At 44.3% G+C, this 25,083-nt stretch overlaps 1 protein-coding gene across 1 annotated transcript in view; it reads right to left on the reverse strand.

Moving 5' to 3' along the window:
* LAMC1 (laminin subunit gamma 1) overlaps window positions 1-25,083 on the reverse strand; it is a 123,532-nt gene that overhangs the window by 26,812 nt on the left and 71,637 nt on the right. Inside the window, exons 2-13 of the mRNA XM_011230607.3 lie at window positions 17,149-17,453; window positions 12,558-12,688; window positions 10,267-10,433; window positions 7,615-7,803; window positions 6,505-6,622; window positions 5,816-5,914; window positions 5,588-5,724; window positions 4,691-4,813; window positions 4,411-4,600; window positions 3,997-4,109; window positions 1,783-2,004; window positions 1,472-1,660 (exon numbers count right to left, since the gene is read on the reverse strand). Coding sequence (XP_011228909.3) covers window positions 1,472-1,660; window positions 1,783-2,004; window positions 3,997-4,109; window positions 4,411-4,600; window positions 4,691-4,813; window positions 5,588-5,724; window positions 5,816-5,914; window positions 6,505-6,622; window positions 7,615-7,803; window positions 10,267-10,433; window positions 12,558-12,688; window positions 17,149-17,453 — 1,983 coding nt within the window. The remainder of the gene's footprint in view (window positions 1-1,471; window positions 1,661-1,782; window positions 2,005-3,996; window positions 4,110-4,410; window positions 4,601-4,690; window positions 4,814-5,587; window positions 5,725-5,815; window positions 5,915-6,504; window positions 6,623-7,614; window positions 7,804-10,266; window positions 10,434-12,557; window positions 12,689-17,148; window positions 17,454-25,083) is intronic.

The following is a 25,083-nucleotide window of genomic DNA, read 5'->3' on the forward strand; positions in this document are numbered from 1 at the left end:
AACAAGAAAAGTGAGGTTTGGGTGGAACAAGGTGGGGTAAAGCGTTCTTAAAAAAAAAAGCAAACTGTACATAACAGGACAGAGTCTGGCTGATCCAGTGGATGACAAGAAGCCCAACATGGCTGCTGCAGAGACCACAAAGGCAACAGTGGGTGGTGGCGAACGAGGTAGGAGAAATCCATCTGGGAGCCTCTGTTGGGCCATTGTTTTAAAACACACATACACAAAGAAAAGAGTAAAAAATCTGAAAGTCTACACTAGTTTCTACTAGTTTCTTATTTCCTCAACTACTTTAAGCAAATGATTGAATCTCTCTGTGTTGCAATGACCTTGTGCTTAATATGGGGTCATGGAGTAGTAAAGGGAAGATGGGGTATTCTGATGTTCCCCAAGGATTAAAGAGTGTTTTGATGACGTACAAGAGATACAAATTATTAGCTTAGCTAACTGGTTTTTTTGTCTCACTTATTTCCAAGCAGCAATATCTTTTTTTGTTTTTTAAAGATTTTATTTATTTATTTGACAGAGAGAGAGAGAGACAGCATGAGAGGGAACACAGGCAGGGGGAGTGGGAGAGGAAGAAACAGGCTCCCAGTGGAGAAGCCTGATGTGGGGCTCAATCCCAGAACGCCGAGATCATGCCCTGAGCCGAAGGCAGACACTTAATGACTGAGCCACCCAGTCGCCCCCATGCAGCAATATCTTCTGAAGAAAAAATCTATAATGGAGTCGAGTGTTATATCAGAAGCCTAGCCAGAACTCCTTCATTACATGGAGGCTGAAGTCAATGGAAAGAGAAACGGTCATCAGTGAGCCTTGGTCTCCTTAGTCAGCACAATAGGTCCTTGAGTAGCTAGGAAAGATCTAGTTTCATGTTCTTATCAAAAAGAAAGAAACTCAGAGAATGGGAACAGACGTCTATCCAAAGCTATAAAAATATTTTTTCCCAACTAAATGTGTTGGGCTCTGATGCACTGAAAGGACTATCGAAAGAAAGAATAGAAAGAATTTAAAAATTGCTACTTTATAACAAGAATCCCAGGACAGCCCCACAAACTAAAACTCAAGCGTTGGTTCTCATCTTAGGTGGGAGAGCATATGGGGGTGGTCATGAGCTCCTCCAGTGACGAGCCATGCAGCTTGGACACGTAACTTCATATCTCTGTGCCTCAGTGTTCCTGGCTGTGGTATGGGGATAACAGCAGAACCTACCTCATGGGGCTGTGAGGATTACTGAGGCAGAAGGCATACAGTGCTTAGAAAAGTATGTGGTCGTAAACACGTAGCTATTGTTTGTATCTGATATGAATCCATAATCAATCTCTTTCATACAAAACTTTTGCCCGCTCAGACAACAGTCATCACTGAGCCAAACAAACAGTCTGCAAACCACCCCCGCCCCCCCCGCTCTGCTTCCTGAGGTATTTCTGTAGGATGGAACCTGGAGAGCAGACGGGCAGCGCAGACTCACCGGTGGTGCCGGTAGGACAGCTGGTGCACACCACCTCCTGCGTCTTCGGGACGACGGCGCAGCTCGAGCCCCCAGGGCACGGGCAGGGCTGGCAGTCGGACGAGCTGCCCGAGGTGGAATCGCCATAGTACCCATCGCCGCACCTCTCACAGTGGGGGCCGGCTGTGTTGTCTCTGCAGTCACACACACCTGTTTGGAGAGTGGGTATGAGAAAAAAGGCAAGTGTGCCAGCAAACAGGACCAGGAGCACTTTCCTGCCCGTCCGCTGGAGAGGATTTAGGTCTAGCAGCCACCCGAGATCATGGTCTCACCTGTCTCGGGGTCACAGGTCTCACTGTGTCCATTGCAGGTACAAAGCACACACGGGCTGTACGGTCCAAGACTCGGAGTTTCTCTTCTGTAACCCGAGAGGCACATCTCACAAAACTGCCCTCCGTATCCCACAGGACAGGTGCAGGACTCCACCCAAGTGGCAGGCACCCCGGGCCCCGGGCGAGCACTCGTTAGGGTGACATCATCCAGATATCCGGCACCTGTGTATGGTGTGGATAAGAGAGTCACTGAACTGGCTTCTGTACTCCAAAAGCTTACAGAAAGTTACTAAAGCCAAAGGGTAATCAGACTCGAAAGTCCAGAGACTATTAGCTATTAGCTTAATTCATCTATTGGAGGAGATTAACTAGAAAACAGCATTCACGACAGTCATGGGGTATGTGGTCCTCCTAAGGATCGGGAAGGGCAGGGTAGCAAACACATGGTTAAACACACACAGCCTGATGTGTTGGATTTGACAGTTGTCTCATTCACCAAGGTGAAAAAGGAAAAGCACTGGACAATATTCTGGGCCAAGAGGAGATCAGAGCAAGAATGGAGGGGACAAGGAGAGTTTAAGTCTGTAGCCATTAAGCAGTGTTTTGTTCTTTTGCCACAAAAGCAGGCCCTGACTGTAGAGTTCAGGGATAAGAAAGCAGGGAAAGCACCCGCCAACAAGCACCACTCAATTATACTTTTTTGCCCTGCACAAAATAGGAAAAACTGGTAAGTTTTAATACCCAGGGCTACTTTGGCAAATATGCAATTATTCCAAAGCCAGTATGCCATCTATCACAATGCTTCCCTGCTTCCAGAAGAAAATAAAAACAGAGGAAGCCATATATTGGCTTAGACCAGTGGATCATCCAACCCATCAGGGCACGTGATGGCCTCAGCAGGAACATTCCACCAAGTGGCAGTCCTTAATTACATCATATTTCCCCATGTTATGAAATATCACCTGCCTTTTATAGAATTCTTAGAAACCAACAACCTCAGGTTGAAGGACACCTCTTTTATGCCTGCTCTGAACCTAGTTACTTTTAATATATTTATGGATTTTGTCAACAGATCATGAGCTACACCCATTGGCTAATATGCTTCCAATTCTAACCATTCTTAAGTCTCCCATCCTAAAAAGTACTCTTCCTCTAATCTTGTCCCTGCTCTTGAATTATAATCCATCTCTTTTCCTTCCCTTACAGCCAAACTTCTTAAAAGAATAAGCTTTACTTTACTTCATCACCTTCAAATTACTTGTCAAAGCCCTGCAACATAACTTCAGTTTCAATACTTCTTTAAAAAAAAAAAAAATCACCAATGATTCCTTAGTCCCCTGATCCAAAATCCAATGGCACCATCTTTATAAACCCATTATTTCTCCTCCTTAAAATTCTTTTTTTTTTCCTTGAGTCTCAATGCATGGCCCTTAGATAACTGTTTCTGGGGCTGCACTTTTTTTTATATTTTGTCTTATTTCTGAGTTTAAGAATTATACTTTTGTCTTATTTCTGAGTTTAAAAATTATTGCCCATAGGGGATCAATTTTCGATTCCAGAGCTCCAGTCCTAACTTATCCCAGACCATTATTTCTAACAACTTATGAGATATTTTCATCTGGATATTCATGTAGGCATCTCAAAAACCAACACATCCAAGCTGCTAGATACCACTCACAACACCACACCACCAGCCTGACTCTACCCGAGCAGCTTGAACTTTCTACAGAAAAAGGTCCGTGTTAAAAAGAAAAAAAAAAATTATTGGAAAAGAACTTTTAAGGAATACTGAAAACAGCTTTATCTAAATTATAACGAACCTTCACTCAGGAATTTATAATTTTTCATAATTTAGCCAACAGTTTAAAGGGCTTGATAATTACATAGCAATAAATAAGAAGAAATAAGGTTAAGCTGTGAGCCAGCAGAATTACATGTAAGATTCTTAGACTATATTTAGATATAAAGTCACCTCATTAGGCTTAGTCATTATAAAACCATGCCATTTATTAATGTTAGCAAATTTTCTCTAGGTCCTTGACAGTGGTTAAACAAATGCATTATTTTTATACATAATTCACATATAATGAGATAATTCATTCCACTTCTTTAGGACCAGTGCTACCGCAGTGGGACTTTAGAGATAAACTTTTGCATTACTGTTGATCCTTTAACCTAATCATCTTAATGTTCTTAAATTATACCATAACTTACTTCTCTCACTATACGTCCCACGGATTTTGATAGAGGTCAAATTGTTTAGGAGCTTCTGAAATTCGAAAGGGGTAAGAGGAGGCCTCCAAGGGTAATCTGTGGCTTCATGGAGCCTAGGGAGAAAGAAAGGGCCACGTTAACCTCTATAAGGGCAATTCTCGGTGTTGAGAAAGCATTTCTTATGCACTTATGCTGCCAACAATGCAATGCTCTGACAATCTAACCAAGTCAGAAATGGGTCTGTTGGTTTGACAGTACAACTGGAAAGGGTACAGTAAATAAAGGGAAGGCTTCCTTTTCCAAAGTCACCTTCATAACCCAGATGTTTTTCTTCAACAGCTTGAGGCCTGATAAGCTTAGGTAAAGAAACCACTTTTCTGGTCAAGTCAGATTCTACAAAGAAGACCGTCTTACCTGAAGACATACTTCACAGTGGTCTCACTCGGATAGGAATTGCCCTGAGCGATCAAGGGCACAGACACTCTCAGGCCAGCTCCCTCAAGCACCAGGTCTTCTGCGGAGAGGCGAGTGTCTCGCCTGTCCACGCGAAAGGAGAAGGAGAGGTTCTGACCATAACTGAACACCTGCTTGCCCAAGAACTTCGCTGGAAAGCAGACACAGTGGTGTGTGAGAACATGAGAATGAGAGTAAACAGGAGCTCTTTCATGCCAGACTGAGGCCGAGCCTTACTTACCAGGGGCAACGAAGTACCTAGGAAAGTAGCTATCTGAGATGACGGTGATATCCTGCCTCGCAGAGGACCACTCGAGTGACGCTTCAGAGCCGTCCCTTTGTTCCACATGCCACCCGTCTTCATCTGTAAGCACAGGATGAAAACACAAGTGCCATTACACTGTGAACATCCTGAATCCAGGTCCTCTATACATCACGAAAATACATAGAAAGTCACCGATAAATATTTTTAAATACATGGATCCTTTGACAATACCTGCATATGCTAGTCCCCTCAAACTGTATTTTGATTTCACATAAGTGTATACTATAGTAAACTCTAAAGCCATAGATTTTCATTAAATTAAAAAGGCAGGGGCGCCTGGGTGGCACAGCGGTTAAGCATCTGCCTTCGGCTCAGGGCGTGATCCCGGCGTTATGGGTTCGAGCCCCACATCAGGCTCCTCCGCTATGAGCCTGCTTCTTCCTCTCCCACTCCCCCTGCTTGTGTTCCCTCTCTCGCTAGCTGTCTCTATCTCTGTCAAATAAATAAATAAAATCTTTAAAAAAAAAAAAAAGGCAAACAGGGGCGCCTGGGTGGCTCAGTCGGTTGAGCGTCTGCCTTCAGCTCAGGTCATGATCTCAGGGTCCTGGGATCGAGTCCCGCATCAGGCTCTCTGCTAGGTGGGGAGTCTGCTTCTCCCTCTCCCTCTGTGCTCTCTCTCTCTCAAATAAATAAATAAAATCTTAAAAAAATAATAAAAAGTGAAACAAAGAGCCAAACAAAAAGAAATCATGTACATTTAAAAACAAAATGTTGCCACTATGAAAAAATCCTCAAAAAGTTACTGATTTTTTTAAAAAAGACTCTAAGTCCAGTCTTGTAATACTGGGAGACAGAAGGGAAGGTCCAAATTACCGATCTGAAAGGTAGAGGTTATAGGATAAACACTGTAGCCAACAGCATTTGTACAGACAGAAGAATGCCCAAAGCAGAAGCAGGGTGTGCAACCCCTAGGATTAGATGATTCCAGATTAAAAAATCCAGGTTTGCATCTGAAAAACATAAAGATAAAATCAGGAATTTTTTGGACTTGAAATAGGAGACCAGAAAGAACACAATACAGCCACAGAAAGAACAAGGTACCTCTCACAATTAAAGCCTTCAACGTTGTCTTTGCAAACACATCTTCCTGTTTCAACATTACATTCATCTATGCTGCCAGAGGGATTACAAGAGCATGGCCTGTTGGATGGAAAAAGGAATAAAACAGAGAGAAGAGAAATGAGAAAGAAATTCCACTCTTAAAGCCAACCTTTTGTTTTACATGTTAACACTTTTTTTTTTAAAAAGGAATACATAAAAAAGCAAAAGAAGTCCTAAAGTCAGTTTCATATTTGGCTTTGGTTTCAATCAAGGATGCCTGTCGGGGCGCCTGGGTGGCACAACGGTTAAGCGTCTGCCTTCGGCTCAGGGAGTGATCCCAGCATTATGGGATCGAGCCCCACATCAGGCTCCTCCGCTATGAGCCTGCTTCTTCCTCTCCCACTCCCCTTGCTTGTGTTCCCTCTCTCGCTGGCTGTCTCTATCTCTGTTGAATAAATAAATAAAATCTTTAAAAAAAAAAAAAAAGGATGCCTGTCACATTTCAATACTAAAAACCCTGCTTCATCTCTGCTACAAGCCAATCCTGGACCATCATTACCAGCTAGACGTTCTTGACAATTACTATGGGGTAAAATGTTTATACAGATGCAGACAAGCCACGAGATCTCTTATTCTGGATCAGCTACATTTAGATTCTGCCCCCTTTCTCTGGTTTTGAAAAGTCTTACCTGCACCCTGCCTCCGTGAGAGAATGGTATCCGGGCTGGCAACGGTCACACTTATCCCCCATCACGCCCGGCTTGCAGCTACACCTACCATAGCTATCACACTGTGTGCTGAGAGAACCTGAAATTTAAAGAGAAACGTAGGGAAAATTAATATGTCAAAGAAAAAAAAAAGGTAACTAAAAACAATGCCTGAAACCCAAGATGTAATCTCTAGATGGTTGCAGAGAGAAGAAAGATCAAATTTTAAAACCTAATTGTCTCAAAATCATATCCTTTCAAGCTGTAACATTTGAACTTTCTAGACACACACCCGGCTCATCAATGTTGAAAAACAAGTCACTCTGCACCCAGGGATAGACTGGTCACTTCTGTGGGGGCAAGTCTGGGCTCCTGAAGGCCCATGTCGAGAACTTATGTATCTACATGCAGAGCACAATAAGGGTCAAACTCTTGAAAGAGTGGACAGACTCAGTGCACTCTACATCTCTGAACACACACAACGTACTGAGAAAGCTCAGCCCTTTGAGGATCGTAAACTAAACAAAATCATTAACGAGGAAGAACTCACGAAGCAGCTAACCTTTTCCAGTCAAAGTTCAAATGGTCTGCAGGATCGGGTTACTAATTATTTACACAAAACCATTACTCAGGCCAACCCCACACTTATTTATACACACCAGAAAATCATTGAAAGTTTAACTTGGTTAAACAGAGTGGGGGTGGGAGGGTCAGGGAGAGCCTGAGTCATCTGCCTGGGACAAGAGTGTGCACACTTCCACTCTTCACCCGCACAGACGCCTAGGAAGCAGAACTTTGTTTTCTGGGGGGACAGGAAGTACTGATTTTGTCTTTCTTTTTTTTTTTTTTTAAAGATTTTATTTATTTATTTGACAGAGATAGAGACAGCCAGAGAGAGAGGGAATACAAGCAGGGGGAGTGGGAGAGGAAGAAGCAGGCTCATAGCGGAGAAGCCTGATATGGGGCTTGATCCCATAACACTGGGATCACACCCTGAGCCGAAGGCAGACGCCCAACGACTATGCCACCCAGGAGCCCCTGATTTTGTCTTTCTAATCCATCGGGCTGAGGCTGGCATTGCCTGTCACTCACCCACAGGACTACAGTGACAGGGAGAGCAGGCTTCGTTGTTCCCAAGGCGGAAGAAATTCTCCCGGCATCTCTCGCAGTTGGCGCCATCTGTGTTACCCTGGCAGTTGGTACAGTGGCCGCCGTGGCCGGTGGACCGGTACAGTTCGGGGTCAAAGTAGCACTCCTGTGATTGGCCATTACACTCACAGGCTGTTGGCCAAAACGTACGGGTTAAGTCAAATCCTTTGATGAACAGCATTTCAAAAGACTCTAAGAAACCAAACCACGATTTCGCACGTCTCTGTGGCACAACGGGTGGTAGAATAAGAACGCCCACTTGGTGCCTTGTTCATTTGAAAACAAAAACAGGAGGTCAATAAAGGGTTTATAGATAGCCAGGCTATCAGTTTACTGAGAGATGTTCTTATCAAAATCAATGCCATCGTAAAATACAAGGAATTCCTGTACTCAGGAATCTCCAGGCAATTGTTTATATACAAGTGAAAGGCAAGTCAAATTGCAAACTTTCTGAATCTTTATCCTTCATTCTAATACCAACTCCAACGACAGGGGCCAGTTTATATTCAGGCTTTCATTTACCTTAACTTTTCAGGCCCCAGATGATTGAAAATGTTAAGACACTAACTTTCGAAGTTCTAGATTGCTTGCAAGGCCAGACTGGCATAACCTGACACACGTGGGTTAAAATTAGCGCCTCCGTGGAGAGAGGCAGCACTGAAGGGAAATCTAGCTTCACCAGACACATCCATCTCCCAGGGAGCCTCAGTGCCAACTGGGTTCTGCATTAAGTAACTGTGTTCCCTGCAGAGCATAACTATATTGTACAAGCATATGTAGTTACAGAACTTCTTTTCTATATTTATAGTAAGTTTATTTTCTTAGAATTACTGATTTCACACAAAGTACAGGCAGTATCTTGTGCACTAAATACAGTTTTATTTGATTTCAGATAAACCAAGTTGTTTTAAAAAATGTTTGAATATCTATTTTTTCTTTCTTGTTACCTCCCCTTCTTTACAATCAGTTCTTTCATAGTATTATACTTGAAAGCTTTTTAGAAACTTGGACCATTGGCACCAAAAATTAGAGTTGTGTTAAGTAACTCGGAGCACTCCCTTTCTCTTCTCCATTAGCTATTTCTTCTCTTCCCTCAGCCTCCCTAGATCATCCCGCACATCCCACCCCGGCCAAACCCAGCCCATCCCCACCTAAATGGTTTGGTGCTCTGGGACTCTAAAGCAGAACAGTCCCCTTGTCTACAATGTCCTAACCCACAGGTAAAGCAGACACTCTGTGTCCTTCACTATCAACGAGGAAGAGAGAAGGCTGTCACGTTCTCTCCTCCAACCCCAGCACCCTGACAATACTGTCGTACCGTCCCAACCTCCAGATACTTCACTCTTCGAAGTGCTGAAGGGACCCAAGGAGGAAGGCAAACTGATTTAATTTGTCATCTAAGTCCTTTAGAAACTGTATTCAGTTCATTTGCCAACCCCGGAACATTTTCATAACGTTCCCGGGGAGACTCAAGATATGACCCCATCGCTAAGCAAAATACTTTTCAAACACATGTACATTTACTGAAATGTCACATCTTAGGCACATTTTACTGTTTCTGTTAAGACCTTTATCATGTGGCTTCTCACACTGGCTATTACAGTTCAGTAAAAGAACTGAAGTTCAAGCAAGCGCCTAGAATTCTCAAGGAGGCTGTACAATTTATCTTCATATCTGAGGTTTGCTAAGGAAAAGGAAAGATAAAAAAATCTGCTCTAGGCAACTAACAAAAATAGTCACGAGTCAAGATACTGGTCATTTCTCAAGGTTTCTGCCAATCATTCCAGTGAGTTCAGAGCATCTCTCTTATCCTTTATCAAGAGTATATGATAAGAAATATTTATAAGGTCATAAAAAATTATAGCTGCTTTAAACGTTTCTTATTTTTAAGTCCTTGACAAAGCATGATGACATAGTTTCATGGTTCCTTTCTCTTGAAGTTTCTTTCTCTATCCGTTCAAAATAAACAAGCCATGACAAAGGGATAAAACAATGTGCAATCTTCTTCCTTTTATCCTTTTCTAGAAATACTAGGATCTACTTTCCTTCCCAAAGCCACCCACCTCTGTACGGAAGGACTAGGAAAATTCTCCCGGCTGTGCTCTTTAGTGAAATAAAGGAAGAATAATTTTGAGAAATAATCTTTGGAATGGCAGTCTTAGTCTAGAACTTGACGTACCCAATACATGTTCATTAATGACCCTGACTGCTTCAGTAAATGACCGTTGGTAGGAAACTATTTTAACATGCAGCAAAGACAGGACTAGAGAAGCCATATTTTATAGTAGGCTACACTGGCCTGGCACTCGGATCTAAGTGAAGTTCCAAACGTTGGAGCTGCTGCTCCCACTCTGGTATGTGTGTCCATGAAGCAAACACAAAATGAACATACTTTGTATTCATAGCCAACTGCCTTCATCTATGATTTTCCCCTGATGTGCATGTAGTTTACCATTCTATGCTCTCCAATTACGGAAGAAGTACTGCCTTTCAGAGTTCTCCTTTCAAGGAGGAACAGAAGGAAGTCACCCATTCCTGCTGCCCACTCTAGAAGTCCTCAAGATAATTTAACAGACTGAGGCCAAGGGCACTCACGCAGGCATTCGCTGGCGCTCTCGGCAGTTGCCCTCCTCCACGGCCGGTCGTTGAAGAAAGGCAGACACTTTTCACAGTCTACCCCGTAAGTATTATGTTTGCAATTACACACCAGCTTGTCAAATTCATTCTTCACACACTCACTTGCATGCCCGTTGCATTTACACCTGGGAAGAGAACAGACACTCAAAAATGTGAAACAGCCACCAGGTCCCAGAAATGGATGCTGAAAAATGATGTACGAAGAGAACTAAACACAACCCCAGAATGGTTTTGTTTCTAGTTTTACCATTCAAGACTGGAAACTGAGGAACTATAAGCAAAATTAAGTAATGACTGTTTGAGTTTTCAGATAGGAAGGAAAATTAAACAAGCAAAAAAAAACTCCCCCAAAACATCTTTATTTAATAGGGGATGGGGCATTAACCAGACATGAGAAGAAAGTCTCTAGCAATTTCGGAGGCTTCTACAATTTCTAGGATCACTTCCTGAAGTCAACTGTGTGTCAAGCAGCAGCCAAGTGGGGAGGTTAAGCAGAGCAAGGACCTTGAAGCCCGGCTGCATGGATCTGGGACCTGCCCTGTGACCTACCGATGTCACTTAACCTCTGTGCCTTACCCGTAAGATAGGGATGATGACAATGTGAATTTCACGGGGTTACTGGAAGGATCGAGAAGCTGCTTTATTCATGTGCCCAGGATTGTGCAGGCACACCATAAGTCAAAGATTAGGTCACAGCTGTTATCTGTCATAATGATTTTAAAGTGTCCCGAGCTGAAGGTAGTAAGGGACGTTCAACACCTCACCACCATATGCAACTCTGGCAGCCTGATACTCCCTCTGGTTGTTTGGGGCAAGAATCCCCGACGGATTCCTAGATGCGGGGACAGTCATAAACTAAGGACTCATGGAAATGCCCATGAATACTGAAACAGGATCTGGTGCCCGGATGTTTCCCTTGCTGGCTTCCTTAAAGACAGAGTCAGGCCCGTAGCTCCCACCCTACTTCATAATACATTTCAACCCTTTCTGAAACCTCTACAGTATACCAGGATGAATCCCAATTTCATCTCCCCGGCTCTCTTCTTTCTCCCGAGCTCCTATCCTTGAGTGGTGCACAAGTTCAGATGTCCCCCACAACCTGAAACTTTACATGTCTACACTTAAACTCATCATCCCCCTACGTTAGCTCATTGTCTTCATTTACTTCATTAATAGTACCACCATTCTCCTGGTCATTAAACCTAAGAATCATCTTTGACTAAGGTCCTGGTACTTCTTGCTTCACAATAAAATCCATCTAAAATGTTCCCCTCCATTCTTTTTTTTTTTTTTTTAAAGATTTTATTTATTTATTTGACAGAGATAGAGACAGCCAGCGAGAGAGGGAACACAAGCAGGGGGAGTGGGAGAGGAAGAAGCAGGCTCATAGCAGAGGAGCCTGATGTGGGGCTCGATCCCACAACGCCGGGATCACGCCCTGAGCCGAAGGCAGACGCTTAACCGCTGTGCCACCCAGGCGCCCCTCCTCTCCATTCTAACACCACCCCAATGTCAGGCATTTGTTGCCTAACACCTAGATCCCAGCATCGTAACAAGAATATACATTCTCTCGATGGTACTCTACTTTCACCTTGTCTGCAATTAATCTTCCTAACCACTGTTTAGCTATCACAGGCCTACAGCAAAAAGCACATGATTTCTCACTGATTACAGTCTCTACCAGCTTTCGCTCTGTCAACTCTACAGATTCACAGAGGAAATGTCCCTTAAGCCGAGTAGGTCTATCATCGCCCAACCCCACACTTCTGCTCATGACATGCCCACGCTCCTGCATCCCGCCCACACATTCTCCTTCCTTATTCAAATTCCACCCAGGCTTCAAGGCCCACCTTAGTTACCATCTGCTTCTCTAGCTTGACAGTTCTGTCTCATTCTCTGACACATGGCCTCTTTTCATCTAAAACATGCGTTTTAATTTTTCACATGTTCATATATTGCCTGCCCCATTCATTTGTAGGATCCTAGAATGTCAAGTCCTTCTCAGCAGGTAAATGTCTCATGCTTCCTTGGTGGCTTCAGAGGGCCCATCGCAGAGCTTTGCACTGAGATGCTCAGTAAGGATTCACCAACTGTGCTGATTTGACAAGGTCTTAGAAAACCTGATTACTTTGTTTTCAGGATAATGAGAAGGTCAAACAACATTATGAATATGGTTGTAAGCAAGTTGCTACATTCACTTCTAAACCAAAGCTCCTGTCACTTTCAAAGTTATTTAATAGTTTACTTACCTACCACCCACAGCAAAATCAGAGATTGCATAATAATAGGACTTGAGAACTTTGGGGTCGTTAAACACTTCATCTCCAAAGGTGTTCAGGCGATTGAGAGTTACTCGGATGTCGGTGGCAGTTACCCATTCCTGCCAGAAAAAAGAAAAAACAGAAAAAGGTAAAGTGGCTGAAGATAAGAGAAATAAATGTGACAAAATTTTCCAAATAGTTAATATATCATGTGACCTATGTCCTCTTCTAGCATTAAATCTGTTATAATGCTCAATGACTCCCTTAATATCCTAATATTTGTCTCCTTGACTCCTCCTTTCTTTGATCCAAATTGTTGTGTCACCACTCAGAGTCCCAAAAAGCAGGAATAATACTCGTTTCTTCACAAGGCTGTTGAGAGGCTTACATGAAATATACTTTTAAATCTTCGCATACCGGGAGGTACTCTAGACACATGTCCCTTCTCTCCACCCTGTATCCGTGCCCCAAATCCAGTCCAAGAAACCAGCACACAGCTCACGGAGAACCACGGTGGCATAAGATATGCTGGTCATTGCCTCCTTCTGCCCATTTTGGGCCATCTATGTCTCCCTCCATCCCCAATCTGCTATAGACAGATCTGGGAGAGGCATCCAAGTACAAAGTAAGAAATCATTACACTGGCTGAAACCAATCAGATGCCGTTTTTGTCTTGACCTTTCCCATAATGTCACTTCTCTGGGAGTTCTTCCTGGCCACCCAACCTAGAATTGCTGCCCACCCCAATGCCCTATTTCACTTCCCTATTTTATTTATATTGTCTGTTTTCACCACCACAACCCCACCCCCACCCCACCACTGCCACCACCACCAAGACTGTAAGCCCCACGAGGGCAGGACTCACTTGCTTTGTAGACTGCAGTTTCCCTGGTGTTTAGCATACAGCAGGTGCTCAAGTAACATTTGCTGAGCAAATGAACAAATCTGAAGAAACCACAACTGATCAAATTGGTAGGTGTACCACAATGACAGAAGAATGAAAGTTAATGTTTTCCCCTAGGTTTTATGAGATCTAAGCCCCTATAATAAATGCCCTTTCATTGAGCTAATTTTAGTCAGATGTTTACATCTGTGGTAGATTGTTAGAATAATGATTCCAATGAATCATGTCTGCCAGGGTCCACACCCTGCGGAGTCCCTTTCCACCCTGATTCTGGGCTGGGGCTGGTGATCGGCTTTTTGCCCAGGGGATATGAGCAAACGTGACACAAGCAGAAGTCTGATAAGCACTTGTGCCTCGAGCCTTACCCCCTTGCAGTACTTCTGCCATCGTGCGCTGAAGCCTAGTCTAGCCTCCTTGAAGCTGTAAGACCACAGGGGGAGAGAAACCCATCCCCCAGCTAACCTGCCAGTGAGTGAGCCAAGACCAATGCAGAATCATGAGAAATAATAAACCACGGTCACTTAAAATCATTAAGTTTTGGAGTAGCGTATGACACATGACCACCCAAAGATACCAAATCCACGTGAAGTCCCATCCTGGGACTGCCTATCCACATCGCCCCCACAGATGCAACAAGCAAGTGCCGGGCCACAGGCATACATGTTTTCAGAAGGCTCCCCGTGAGACAGGGAGGCACAGCCCTGATTCAGCAGCACGGCTCAAACCATGCCAAACACCTGGCATAGGGAGCAACCTAGAGGGCTCATAAAAGCTAATCCCTGTGAAGCCTCCAAGTATAATTAGAAAGGAGAAGAGCTGATGATTCCACCGCATCCAAACTTGGAACTCCAATAACAACTCCCACTCATGGCCACAAGGCTCAGCATCGTTCAGTCGTCTGCAATGTAAATAGCTCAACATATCTCTGTGTTGCATGCTTATTATATCTCATATCTCCTTCGAGCTTCATCTTTATCACAGCTCTCCTTGAATAAAAGCTTCTCAAGGGCTGAGTCTAAGCCATTTTTTCCATAAAGGGCATCTTAAAAAAAACAGGCTCTGGAGCCAGACTTTCTAGGTTTTGAATCCCAGGTCTGCCACTTAAAACTGTGTGATTTGGGGTAAGTTATTTTATTTCTTCTGATAAATGATGGCGATGCTCCGTCTGTGAAATGGAGATAACAGAAGTTATCTCCCTGTAGAGTTATTGTGAGGGTGAAATGAGTAAATAATACATAGAGTGTGTACATACATCTATAGTAAATACAGCTAATATATCCAAAGGTCTCAGAACACTGCTTGGCACATTACAGTAAGTGCTATAATAAATGCTGGTTGTTATTATTATAAATCAGCCCATGCTTAGTAATAGTCATATACAACGAAACCAGGAAGGGTCTGCTCTCCCATCTGGGAGATCACAGCTTCTGGAGAGAGGCACAGGAGGCAATGAAGAGAGAGGGTCATATCAGCTAAGCTATCAAAACAGTTGTCATTGTGAAATCAGCTCAAGTCTGATCAGCTAACCCTCCTTGGCAACTAAGTATGAAAACCAGAGCTCTTACATCCAGAGACACATAATTAATGTTTTTGCATAATGACAGCAATTGACCAGATCTATTACAGATGCCCACAGCATTTCTACCACATTTAGTCTCACGAATTCCTACGGTATAAAGAGTAGCAAACGTCAGGGGCATCCGGCTGGCTCAGGTGATAGAGCATGTGACTTCTGATCTCAGGGGCGTGAGTTTGAGCCCCACGTCAGGTGTAGAGTTTACTTGAGGGAAAACAACAACAACAACAACAACACAACAGTAGCAAACATCAGAATTCCTACAGCTGGGGGAACTGCTTTGACAGGCTGATAAGGCATCTCGTTAGCAGAGGGGCCAGAACACCACAGTCACACAGGCCACTGCTTTTTCCTGCTGCCTGTACCACTGCCTCTGTAAGATAGTCAGATACAATCATTGGTATAGGAAGAAACTAAGCTAGCAAGTGTCTGCTAGTTGATCGACTTACAAAATTTGTAGATCACATTTCCCCTAGATGTTCTGTCTTCTTTTTTTCATCTAGCAAAATCAGTTATTCTTTCTATTCATTATTCTGAACACATCTTATTACCATTGCAAGAAACACTTTACTGAAAAGCCTTTGCAAACATACTCATTGCTCACCAGAACCTCAGAGTTTACCAAGAGCAAGATTCACAATCTCCCAGCAAACTGCAGAAATACAGCAGAAGCGAAGAACTGGACCCACAGAGAAACATATTCTCATCTTTTGCCACTACCCAAAACCACACGGCCAAATCAGAAAGAGTCCTTGAACATAATAAACTTCAAGAGAAATACTGAGAAGCCACAAATGCATAAAGGGGTGCCTGAGGGGTTCTGTTGGTTAAGTGTCTGCCTTCGGCTCAGGTCGTGATCTCAGGGCCCTGGGATCAAGCCCCACGTCAGGCTCCCCACTGAGCGAGGAGTCTGCTTCTCCCTCTCCCCACTGCTCATGCTCCCTCTCTCTCTCCGTCTAATAAATAAATAAATCTTAAAAAAAAAAAAAAGCACAAAGCCCAGAAGAATAAAGAACTCCCTACTTCTCCCTACTTAGAAATGACAACAGCTTTCCATAAAACGTACATAGCGTTTGCAAACGCACATCCAGTCTTTCTTGTCTCAGTCAGTTCATACGGGCTGCCCCCACTTCGAGGTCAACTTCAGCTTCAGCCACATGACGGAACCATCTCCAATTCTGTGTTACAGAAAGGCTCCAAATTATGGTGTATGAAAAATATGTACACAGAATTCATGAGAAAAAAGAAAGCTTTAATTCTTTCTATGCTTAAATGGGGAAAGGTTTCTATCATGATGCTCGAGCACCGTACCACGGGTACCCAAACTTACATCCTGTCACAAACACCAGTACTGTCAGGAGATGATTAGTTTTTATGATTGACAATAGTGCCGTACAAACCCAGTCCACATTTCCTTGCACAATAATGAAGGAATATGGCATTCTTAAATATCTTGCTTCAATTGCTCCCCCTCTCGAATACTAAAAAACACTTTTCCTTTGGTCAAATGAAAGAAGAGATAAGGAAGGCTGTGAAAATAATGGACAGATTCATGGGGTGCCTGGGTGGCTCAGTCAGTTAAGTGTCTGCCTTCGACTCAGGTCATGATCCCAGGGTCTGGGATTGAGCTCCGGGGTGGGCTCCCTGCTCAGCGGGGAATCTTCTATTCCCTCTCTCTCTGCCCTTCTCCCTGCTCATGCTCTCTCTCTCTCTCAAATAAAATCTTAAAAAAAAGAGAATAGAATGGATAGATTCGAATACTCTCTTCAAAAGGTCAGAAGCAAAATGTTTCCACCACAAGTAAAGACCCAAGTTAAAACTGTTCCTTTTTTTTAAAAATTTCTAAAATTTATATCCCAGAATACATTGGCAGGTACATGAGAACACAAGAACATCACCTGGGTGGGAGGAACAAAGCTACTTTCCTTCACGTACTGAGAACATACAGGAGGAGGGCAGAATAAAACCCACCTGCAATCTACTACTCCTACCCCTTACCTCTGAAGTGGGACCACAGGCCCCCACACAACAATCTTCCCACATCCTGTACGCATATGGGGCAACGGACAGACTACGAAGCCAGCTCCCGGATGCATTACCTGCAGCACAGGGCTGTTGTCAAAGTTGTAGGCGCTGGGCCTTCCTTCTAGTGTTGAAAAGGCCACGTTGCCCCCAGTTAGAGGGGAAATGTCACTGAATTCATCTGTGCACAAGGCCTGCTGCTCGTCTCCTCCTGTCCTGATGAAGCCGCGGTTTGCCTTCGAGTAGGTGTTCTCGCAGGAGCCGCTGTAGTACTGGTAAGGAATCCAGGGCCCATCTTCCCGCGTGCGCTTGTAAATGGCGAAGCTCTCGGGGCGGCTGGTGTGGAACTTCAGGCGCACGTATGTGATGTCAAAAGCTTTTCCTGTAGGACAAACACGAAGCTCATAAGTCATACGTGTGAAGCAAAGAAATCCCTCTATTCCCAGTTCGCTTTGGACCTTGACAAAGGAAGGATACACCCTAGACGACGATGGTTCCAGAACCCACGACACATTGGCTGTGTCCAACAGGTGATTCTAAACCTGGAAATAGTGTGCGTTTTCCCAAGGAAATAACAAGTTATAGTTGGGGTCATAAGTTGGCTCATAAAAGCTTGTCTGCCATGAAAAATGGTAGCACTGTACTTACACTATTAAGCAAAACCAAAACTGCATTAAAAAGTGCATTTATTCTTAAGTGCTGGTGCTTCAGCAAAAGCAATTTTAATTAAAAAACAAAAGAAAATATTTGCTGGCTTTCTAGATAGGTATTCTGGAAACTTTAAAGGTACTTAAAAACTCACTCTATTCTTGTTACTTCTTGATGCAGGGATATCACGAGCGCTATTCTTCTACTTAATCCACCAAGTTAAGAGAGGAATTTGAGAAAGAGAGAAAAAGGACAGTGATTAAGAGATGGGGCAGGGAGTAGAGGAGGAATGAAGAAAAAATTCCTCCAGCGGCTGAACAAAGAAAAAAGAGAGAGAGAGAGAAAAGGAGAGAGGGGGGTTTAAAGAAGTTGTTTGCGTATGTTCAAAGAAGAATATGCAAGATCTGAGCACTGAGCAGGGAAGGGCAGCGAAAGGGAGGAGCCACGGGACTGACATCCCTCTGGAGGTCAGACAGCTTGCTGGGGCAGCCAGGACAGGGTCTGGTGGCTGGGACAGCATGGCTGCCAGCCCGCGTGCCTTCAGATGGGTCAAAAAGACAAAGTGCAACTGTTTTTAATCACCCTTCACTCACCAATTGGGTCTTTCCATCTCTGACAATATTTATTCTCTGCAACTTCCATGCTATCATGAAGGTCACAGACGGGTCAACAAGTACGTGCTGGGCACAACTACACGTTCAGTCCTATGCTATATACTTTGGAGGACAGATGTGTTAGACATAAAAGGTCTACAAGGGGCTTACAGTCTTTCCTCCCCAAGTGAATTAATTCCACAGGAAGCACCATACTCATCTTCCCCTACAAAGCCCACAGAAGAGGAACTCCCGCACACTCTCAGAAGTATTGCAGATAGACTTCTACCGTCCTCATGCCCACCCATCCTAGGGGAGAAGGAGGGATGGTCATGTGTGGCCTGGAATCTCCTCGGCTCACTCTCCGCCCCCTTGCCTGAGCGCCCGTCTCCTCTCCTGCACTCCTCAATGCAAGACAGTGCTCTGCCTCTGGGCCAGGGAGGCCAGGGAGGCCTGCAGCTGTCCTACTACTAGATGTGGGACAACGTGGATGAGTGAGCTGGGCTGGAGAGGCGGGGGAGGGGGAAGAGCAGAAAGCCCATGTAAGTCATGTGTCCAGGCTCTATTCTTTAATCCAGTATTATCCACAATAAAACTAATACGATGAGCCATACCTAACTATTTCTTAGGTGGTCCAGATCTTAAAAGAGAAGTTTGATTACCTGTCCCCCATATATATGAAACACACTCACACACATACAGTTGTGAACGCAAAGGTGTGTGGCAGGATGGAAAGAACGTAGGACTGTGCACTGTGAGATGTGAGCTCAGGTCTGGGCTCCTTCAGTTACTAGCTGTGTTGATTTCTGTTCTGCCATTTTCTCCTCTGCAAAAACAAGGGTGATGACCCCTGAGCCACCTACCTCAAAGAGTTGTTAGAAGGTCTAACTAAGATCCTGCATGTACTTGGTTAATTGTGAAATGCTATACAAATATAAGGCATTATTATAATAGAGTTTAGAAGAAAATTCCTGAATTAGGAGCCTGGATATGTTCACATATAAGGGTCTGATTGCACAGGGACTCCACACAGTTGCCAAAGATTATACAAATCTGGATCTTCTACCTAAGATGCGGTTCGTTTTGCCTGCACACAGGTTATGAATATCCAGTTTACACCCCACCTGTCAAAAGAATGAAAATGTAACCTCTATCTCTTTACTGTATCAAAAATGTTAAAATGTTACCCTTGAATGAAGGTGTGGACTTATACTATAGTATCTGTGGCATTCCAGATAGTGTGGCATTCCAATAAAACAATGGAGTTTTATTCAGAAGCAGGTGGCTTGGGATGTTCAAAGGCTTATTCACTAATCTGTGGATTACAGATTACTTCTGCTTTTCTACTCTCTCTGTCTTCATTTCTGACACCGCATTGTTCTTTAACAGCTCAACCTGCAGGAGACTGGATCAAAGGAGAGAAGACAAAATGGGGCAGGGTATAATTGTGTTCCAGACTAAAATCCGCACCACAGGACCACACTCTGAAAGAAACCGGCTCGTGTGGTCACTCTCACAGCTGCCACAGACCCAGAGCCATGGGTGGCAGAACATGACTAAGCAATTTTGCTAGCATTAAACTTTGAGGGAAACTAGTTTGCTGGAGCCGGCCCTACCTCACTAAGCCTTGTTTTCAGAGCTGCCTTTTTCATTCCAACCCACAGCCACAGATGGAAGAGAAAAAGGGCTCTGCGGCCATCCATATAGGAGGCTCGCACTTTCCACGTGACAAGACAGCCACAGGCACTGCCCTCAGAGTTTGGGTCAGTCCAGTAGTGGATACAGACAACTGCAATTCCATGTGATGAGTGCTCCGACGGGGGACGTGCAAAAAGTTTGGGGAGCATGGAGGAAAGTCACCCGAACTGGATTTGCAGGATCAAAAAAACATTTTCTAGAAGAAGTGACATCTATGTCCAGGACCTGAGGAATGTGGAGGAATTATCTAAGCAAACAGGGATCAGCAGTCTAGGCAAATGAAACAGCATATATGAAAAGCCCGGTGAACACAGAGGAGTGATCACTGAGGGGTTAGGGTTGCGTAGTATAGCAAGAACGGGAGTGTGGCTGGAGATGGGCTCATCGGGAAGGAGAGCTGGCTAGGCCTGAGGCCACGTTCAACAGCAAGTTCAGCCTAAGGGCAATGGCAAGCCACTGAAGCCTTTATACAGGAAATACATGAGCAGATTTGACTTTTATTATTATTATTTTTAAGATTTTATTTATTTTAGAGAGAGAGAGAGACAGAGAGTACAAGCCAAGGGAGGGGCAGAGGAGGAGGGAGAGGGAAAGAGAGAGAACCCCAAGCAGACTTCACAGAGTGAGAAGCCTGATGACCCTGAGATCATGACCTGGGCCGAAATCAAGACTTGGCCATTCTACCAATTGAGCCACCCAGGCACCCCCAGATTCGACTTTTAAAAAGATCACTCTGGCCACTGCCACTGGGTAGAGAGGAAGTTGGAAGGGACGGGACTAAACGTGGAGAGAACAGTTAAGAAGATGTGGCAGTAGTCCTGGAGATGACAGCGGCTGACAGCTGGAATGGAGAGAAATGAGTGGATGTCAGTGAGATACAGGAAGTCGACCTCAGTAGTAACTTGGTCATCGATGGACAGTACGGGAGAGAGGGGGTCACTTCTGAAGCCACCTCTACTTTTAGTCTGTGAACATGTTGTTTCACTGTCAAAGCTCCTTGTCCAGAAATAAGATGGAAGGATTAAAAATAACATTCAGTTTTCTCATTTAAAAACAGGTAGATGGAGAGTAGAACCATCCCCTGAAACACAGGACACAGGAGGTTAAGCAGGATTGGAGGCAGGGATGGAGGGCAGGACAGGGAGAGGAGTTCAACTTTGGATATCCTCGTTTTGAGGTGTCTGTGGATCATCTAAACAAGAGGAAATGTCCGGTAGGGAGTTGGAGGTGAGTGGTCTGAAAGCCCGAGAGAGGGGTCTGAGTTAAATACACAGATTGCCGGAAGATGGTAATGAAGGTTGGGTATGGTTGAGACCAACGAGGCAAGCGTGCTGAGTGAGGAGAGAGCGGACTTTTGAGATCACTCTGAGGACTGCGGAGGAGGCTGTGAGGCCAGAGAGAGGACGCCAAGTAGAAGAGTACAAACATCACGGAAACCAAGAGTGTTTGAGGAGGAAGTAATCAATGGTGTTAAAATACACTGAGAGAGTCATGCAAGGCAATGAGTGCAATGTCCACTGGCGTCAGGCCACACACAGGTGGCTGCTCTACTCAGGAAGAGCAGCCCGGGGCCGGGTGTGTGGGATTGCAGATGAACAGCAAATACAAGGCAGGGCGGCAGACACAGCAAGTGTAGTCAACGACATGGGTCTGCAGGAGAGGAGGAAGAGAAGACAGCGGTGGGATGGGACACTGCGTTCAGGAATATTTTTCTTCCTTTTTTGTTTTTTGAGATAGGAAATAGGAGGCTGTATTACCTGCTGTTGTGCTTGAGTAGCCAAAAGGGGGAAAGCTGAATGTGGCAACGAGGCTGGGCACTAAGAACGAGATTCTGTGCTGGTAAAGGAACTGGCTCCCCACAGGAGACACCCCGCACCCTTGCTTTCTAGTCGGGTGCAAATGCAAGTGACTGAGTACGTTTTAAGGGATGGAAGCTGAAAGTGCTCTGATGACTTTATCTTTTCTGTGCAGTAAAAATCAAAGGTACCTTCTAAGGGGAGGAGTTGAGAGCAAAGCCAGCGGGGACTATCTGTAGAGAGGGGAGAGACAGCATAAGAGCCATTGCAGAGGCCGGTGGAGGAAGAGGACCAGAGGAAAAGTAGGCTTGCTGAGCAGAGACGGGGCTGCCAAGTCGAGGGTAGGAGGTCATGACGTAGTATAGACATCTTTGTGCGGGTGTAGTTTTCGACAGCCACTTCACACCCCCTTTATAGATAAGAGACAAGGGGGCTGAAATTACTTCAAGGAACTTGGAATCTAATCTGAATAAATCAGGAAGCCAATACAGAAAATGAAGAAGGGTCAAGTCTTGAGTTATCCATCACCTGTAGTCATGGATAATCAAGAATTGGGAAACTAGGGGCGCCTGGGTGGCACAGCGGTTGGGCGTCTGCCTTTGGCTCAGGGCGTGATCCCGGCGTTATGGGATCGAGCCCCACATCAGGCTCTTCTGCTATGAGCCTGCTTCTTCCTCTCCCACTCCCCCTGCTTGTGTTCCCTCTCTTGCTGGCTGTCTCTATCTCTGTCTAATAAATAAATAATAAATAAAATCTTAAAAAAAAAAAAAAAAGAATTGGGAAACTAAGGGAGCTGGGTTTTACTGCACTAAACAGCTGCCAGTTGAGACCGGTCAAGTAGGCTCACTCCCGTTCTTTCTCGCCCTCGCCATACCTCCCTACTCTTTATCTATCCATCCTACTCATTTCACAGTGGACAAAGCAAAAAGATCTAAATGGCAGATAAATAGAACACAGACCAGGTCTTCTAATTCCCAGTCCAATGATAGCTACTCTGCTACTTTTACACCATGGGAGCAGGCAACCGTAGACAGTATGGCTTTAAGGTAAAGAGGCCAAGCCAAACAATGAAGAAAATCAGCAAGTACAAGTCCAGAAAGTATTCAGCAACTGTACAACTAGAACACCTCCCCCCACCCTCGCCTCGCATTCATGAGCATGAAGCCTAACCATGGATATACACACCCTCAGGAAAATATTTAGCTTCTGAATGTTCTACTGCTTTTCCCCCTCCCCCTGCCGCATTCCTTCCATAAACAAAAAGACTCAAGTACAGATGTTTAGAATGAAGCACACAAAATTAACTAATACTTCCTGCTCTGAATCCTTCAGTTCATGCTGGCTGAGGGAATGAGGGAAGGGGAGGGGGCCGTCTGAACAATGAGAATCCAGCCTTTGTTCACGGAGGGCCAAGCCAAGGAATTCTGCTTACGCCTCCTACATGCTGAAGTATTTCTAATCTCTCTGGGTAGGGGAGAAACCCTTCCTGTCTTAGAATTGGATTCAAATACTGACTGCTGGGGAACATAAACGTCTCTCTGTTATGTGCAGCTCAGAAGAATTCCATGAGGATCTTGTGAAACAGCCCCCCTTACAGTGAATGAATGACAATGGCTATACAGAATTTCACAAAACTTCAAAATGCCCTTCCATGGCCTGAATTCAACGCAGAAAACTAGTTCATTCTAAAGTATCAAATTCGGAGTCACTGATTCATTATTGTTCTCATGTGCTAACTCCTTAGAGTCAGAAAAGGACTGTTCTTGAAGTCAAACTTGATCTTAGCAATATAGAACTTGTAATAAGGTGGTACTGTGCAAAGTCAATTAGAGATGGTAGACGTTTAGGCTACGCAGTGGGATTCTCCAAACGGTTAACACAAACGGTAGTCACAGAGAGCAACGATCTGAAAACGTTTTCGTGTTTGTTAGCATAACCGCCGGCTGAAATAAGAGTTCCCAGGACAACGTGTACAGCTGCGTACCAGCTGTTATCATTCCACCTCGGCAGACAGATGGTACAAACACCGCCTGGCCAATCAAGATGGCCAGGGCCAAGTTAATGCTGAATGTGGGATCCTCAAGTAGACACAGATGGGTGATCAGAAAGCATCAAGAGGAACAAACACAGAATGTGTGGAAGTGATATGGGTACATGGAGTTCATGCCAACTGCTAGAAAACCCAGTCCTGACTGCCTGCTGAAAGGCTCGTTTCTACTGTCTAGAACTCATCCTCGAAATCGATTGTTTTTAAAAACTTATTTTCACATCACTTTCCCTTAAATGTCAGTGTTCCTTTTTCATACTCTCTCTCTGTTAATCAGCTAAATGCCAACAGTGCAAGGGGACAATTCCATACGAAGCACATCTCAATCAGCAGAACTTACAAACAAGGACAAGTAACCTGTATTAGCTTTGTATAAAATAGTCATGTTAAATTGAATTTATTAAAGCAAATGCAATGGAATTTACAATTTGAGAAATGTAATTGAAATGCAAATGGATAAAGAAAATGCTTCAATAGTCCAAATTTCCTGAATACACGCAATAAGCACTTCCTATCACACACGAGCCACTGTCCTGACAGAAAGACATGCTGAGATTAGAGGCACTGGACTACGGAGAGTTTCAGCTGCAAACTGCCAGGACAAAGAAGCAGTGAAGATAATCACTGTGGGGTTCTTTAATTTTTTTTTTTTAAGATTTTACCTATTTGAGAGAGCGAGCATAGAGGGAGAGGGAGAAGAGGACTCCCCACTGAGCAGAGAGCCTGATGTGGGACTTGATTCCAAGACCCCAGGATCATGACCTGAGCTGAAGGCAGACGCTTAGCCCACTGAGTCACCCAGGTGCCCTATTTTTTTTTTTTTTAATTTGAGAGAGAGAGAGGTCGCACAGAGGGAGAGTGAGTGGGGATAGCAGACTCCCTGTTAGAGTTCTTTTAAAAGCTAAAATTCTAGGGGCGCCTGGGTGGCTCAGAGAGTTAAGCATTCAACTTTCGATTTTGGCTCAGGTCACGATCTCAGGGTTGTGAGATCAAGCCCCGCATTGGGCTCCATGCTCAGGATGGAGTCTGCTTAAAGTTCTCTCTCCCTTTCTCTCCCTCTGTCCCTCCCCCCACACTCTAAAAAAGTAAGTATGCAAATAAATAAATAAAATCTTAAAAAAAAAAAAAAGCTAAAATTCTATACCAAAGCTGTTTATAAAAAACAGTGCTATGGTTATAACAATGGAGACACAGGGGGAAAGAAAAGTTTTGAAGTTGACTGACATGATC

The sequence above is a fragment of the Ailuropoda melanoleuca genome, chromosome 8, assembly GCF_002007445.2.
Source record: "Ailuropoda melanoleuca isolate Jingjing chromosome 8, ASM200744v2, whole genome shotgun sequence".
Classification (NCBI taxonomy): Eukaryota; Metazoa; Chordata; class Mammalia; order Carnivora; family Ursidae; genus Ailuropoda; species Ailuropoda melanoleuca.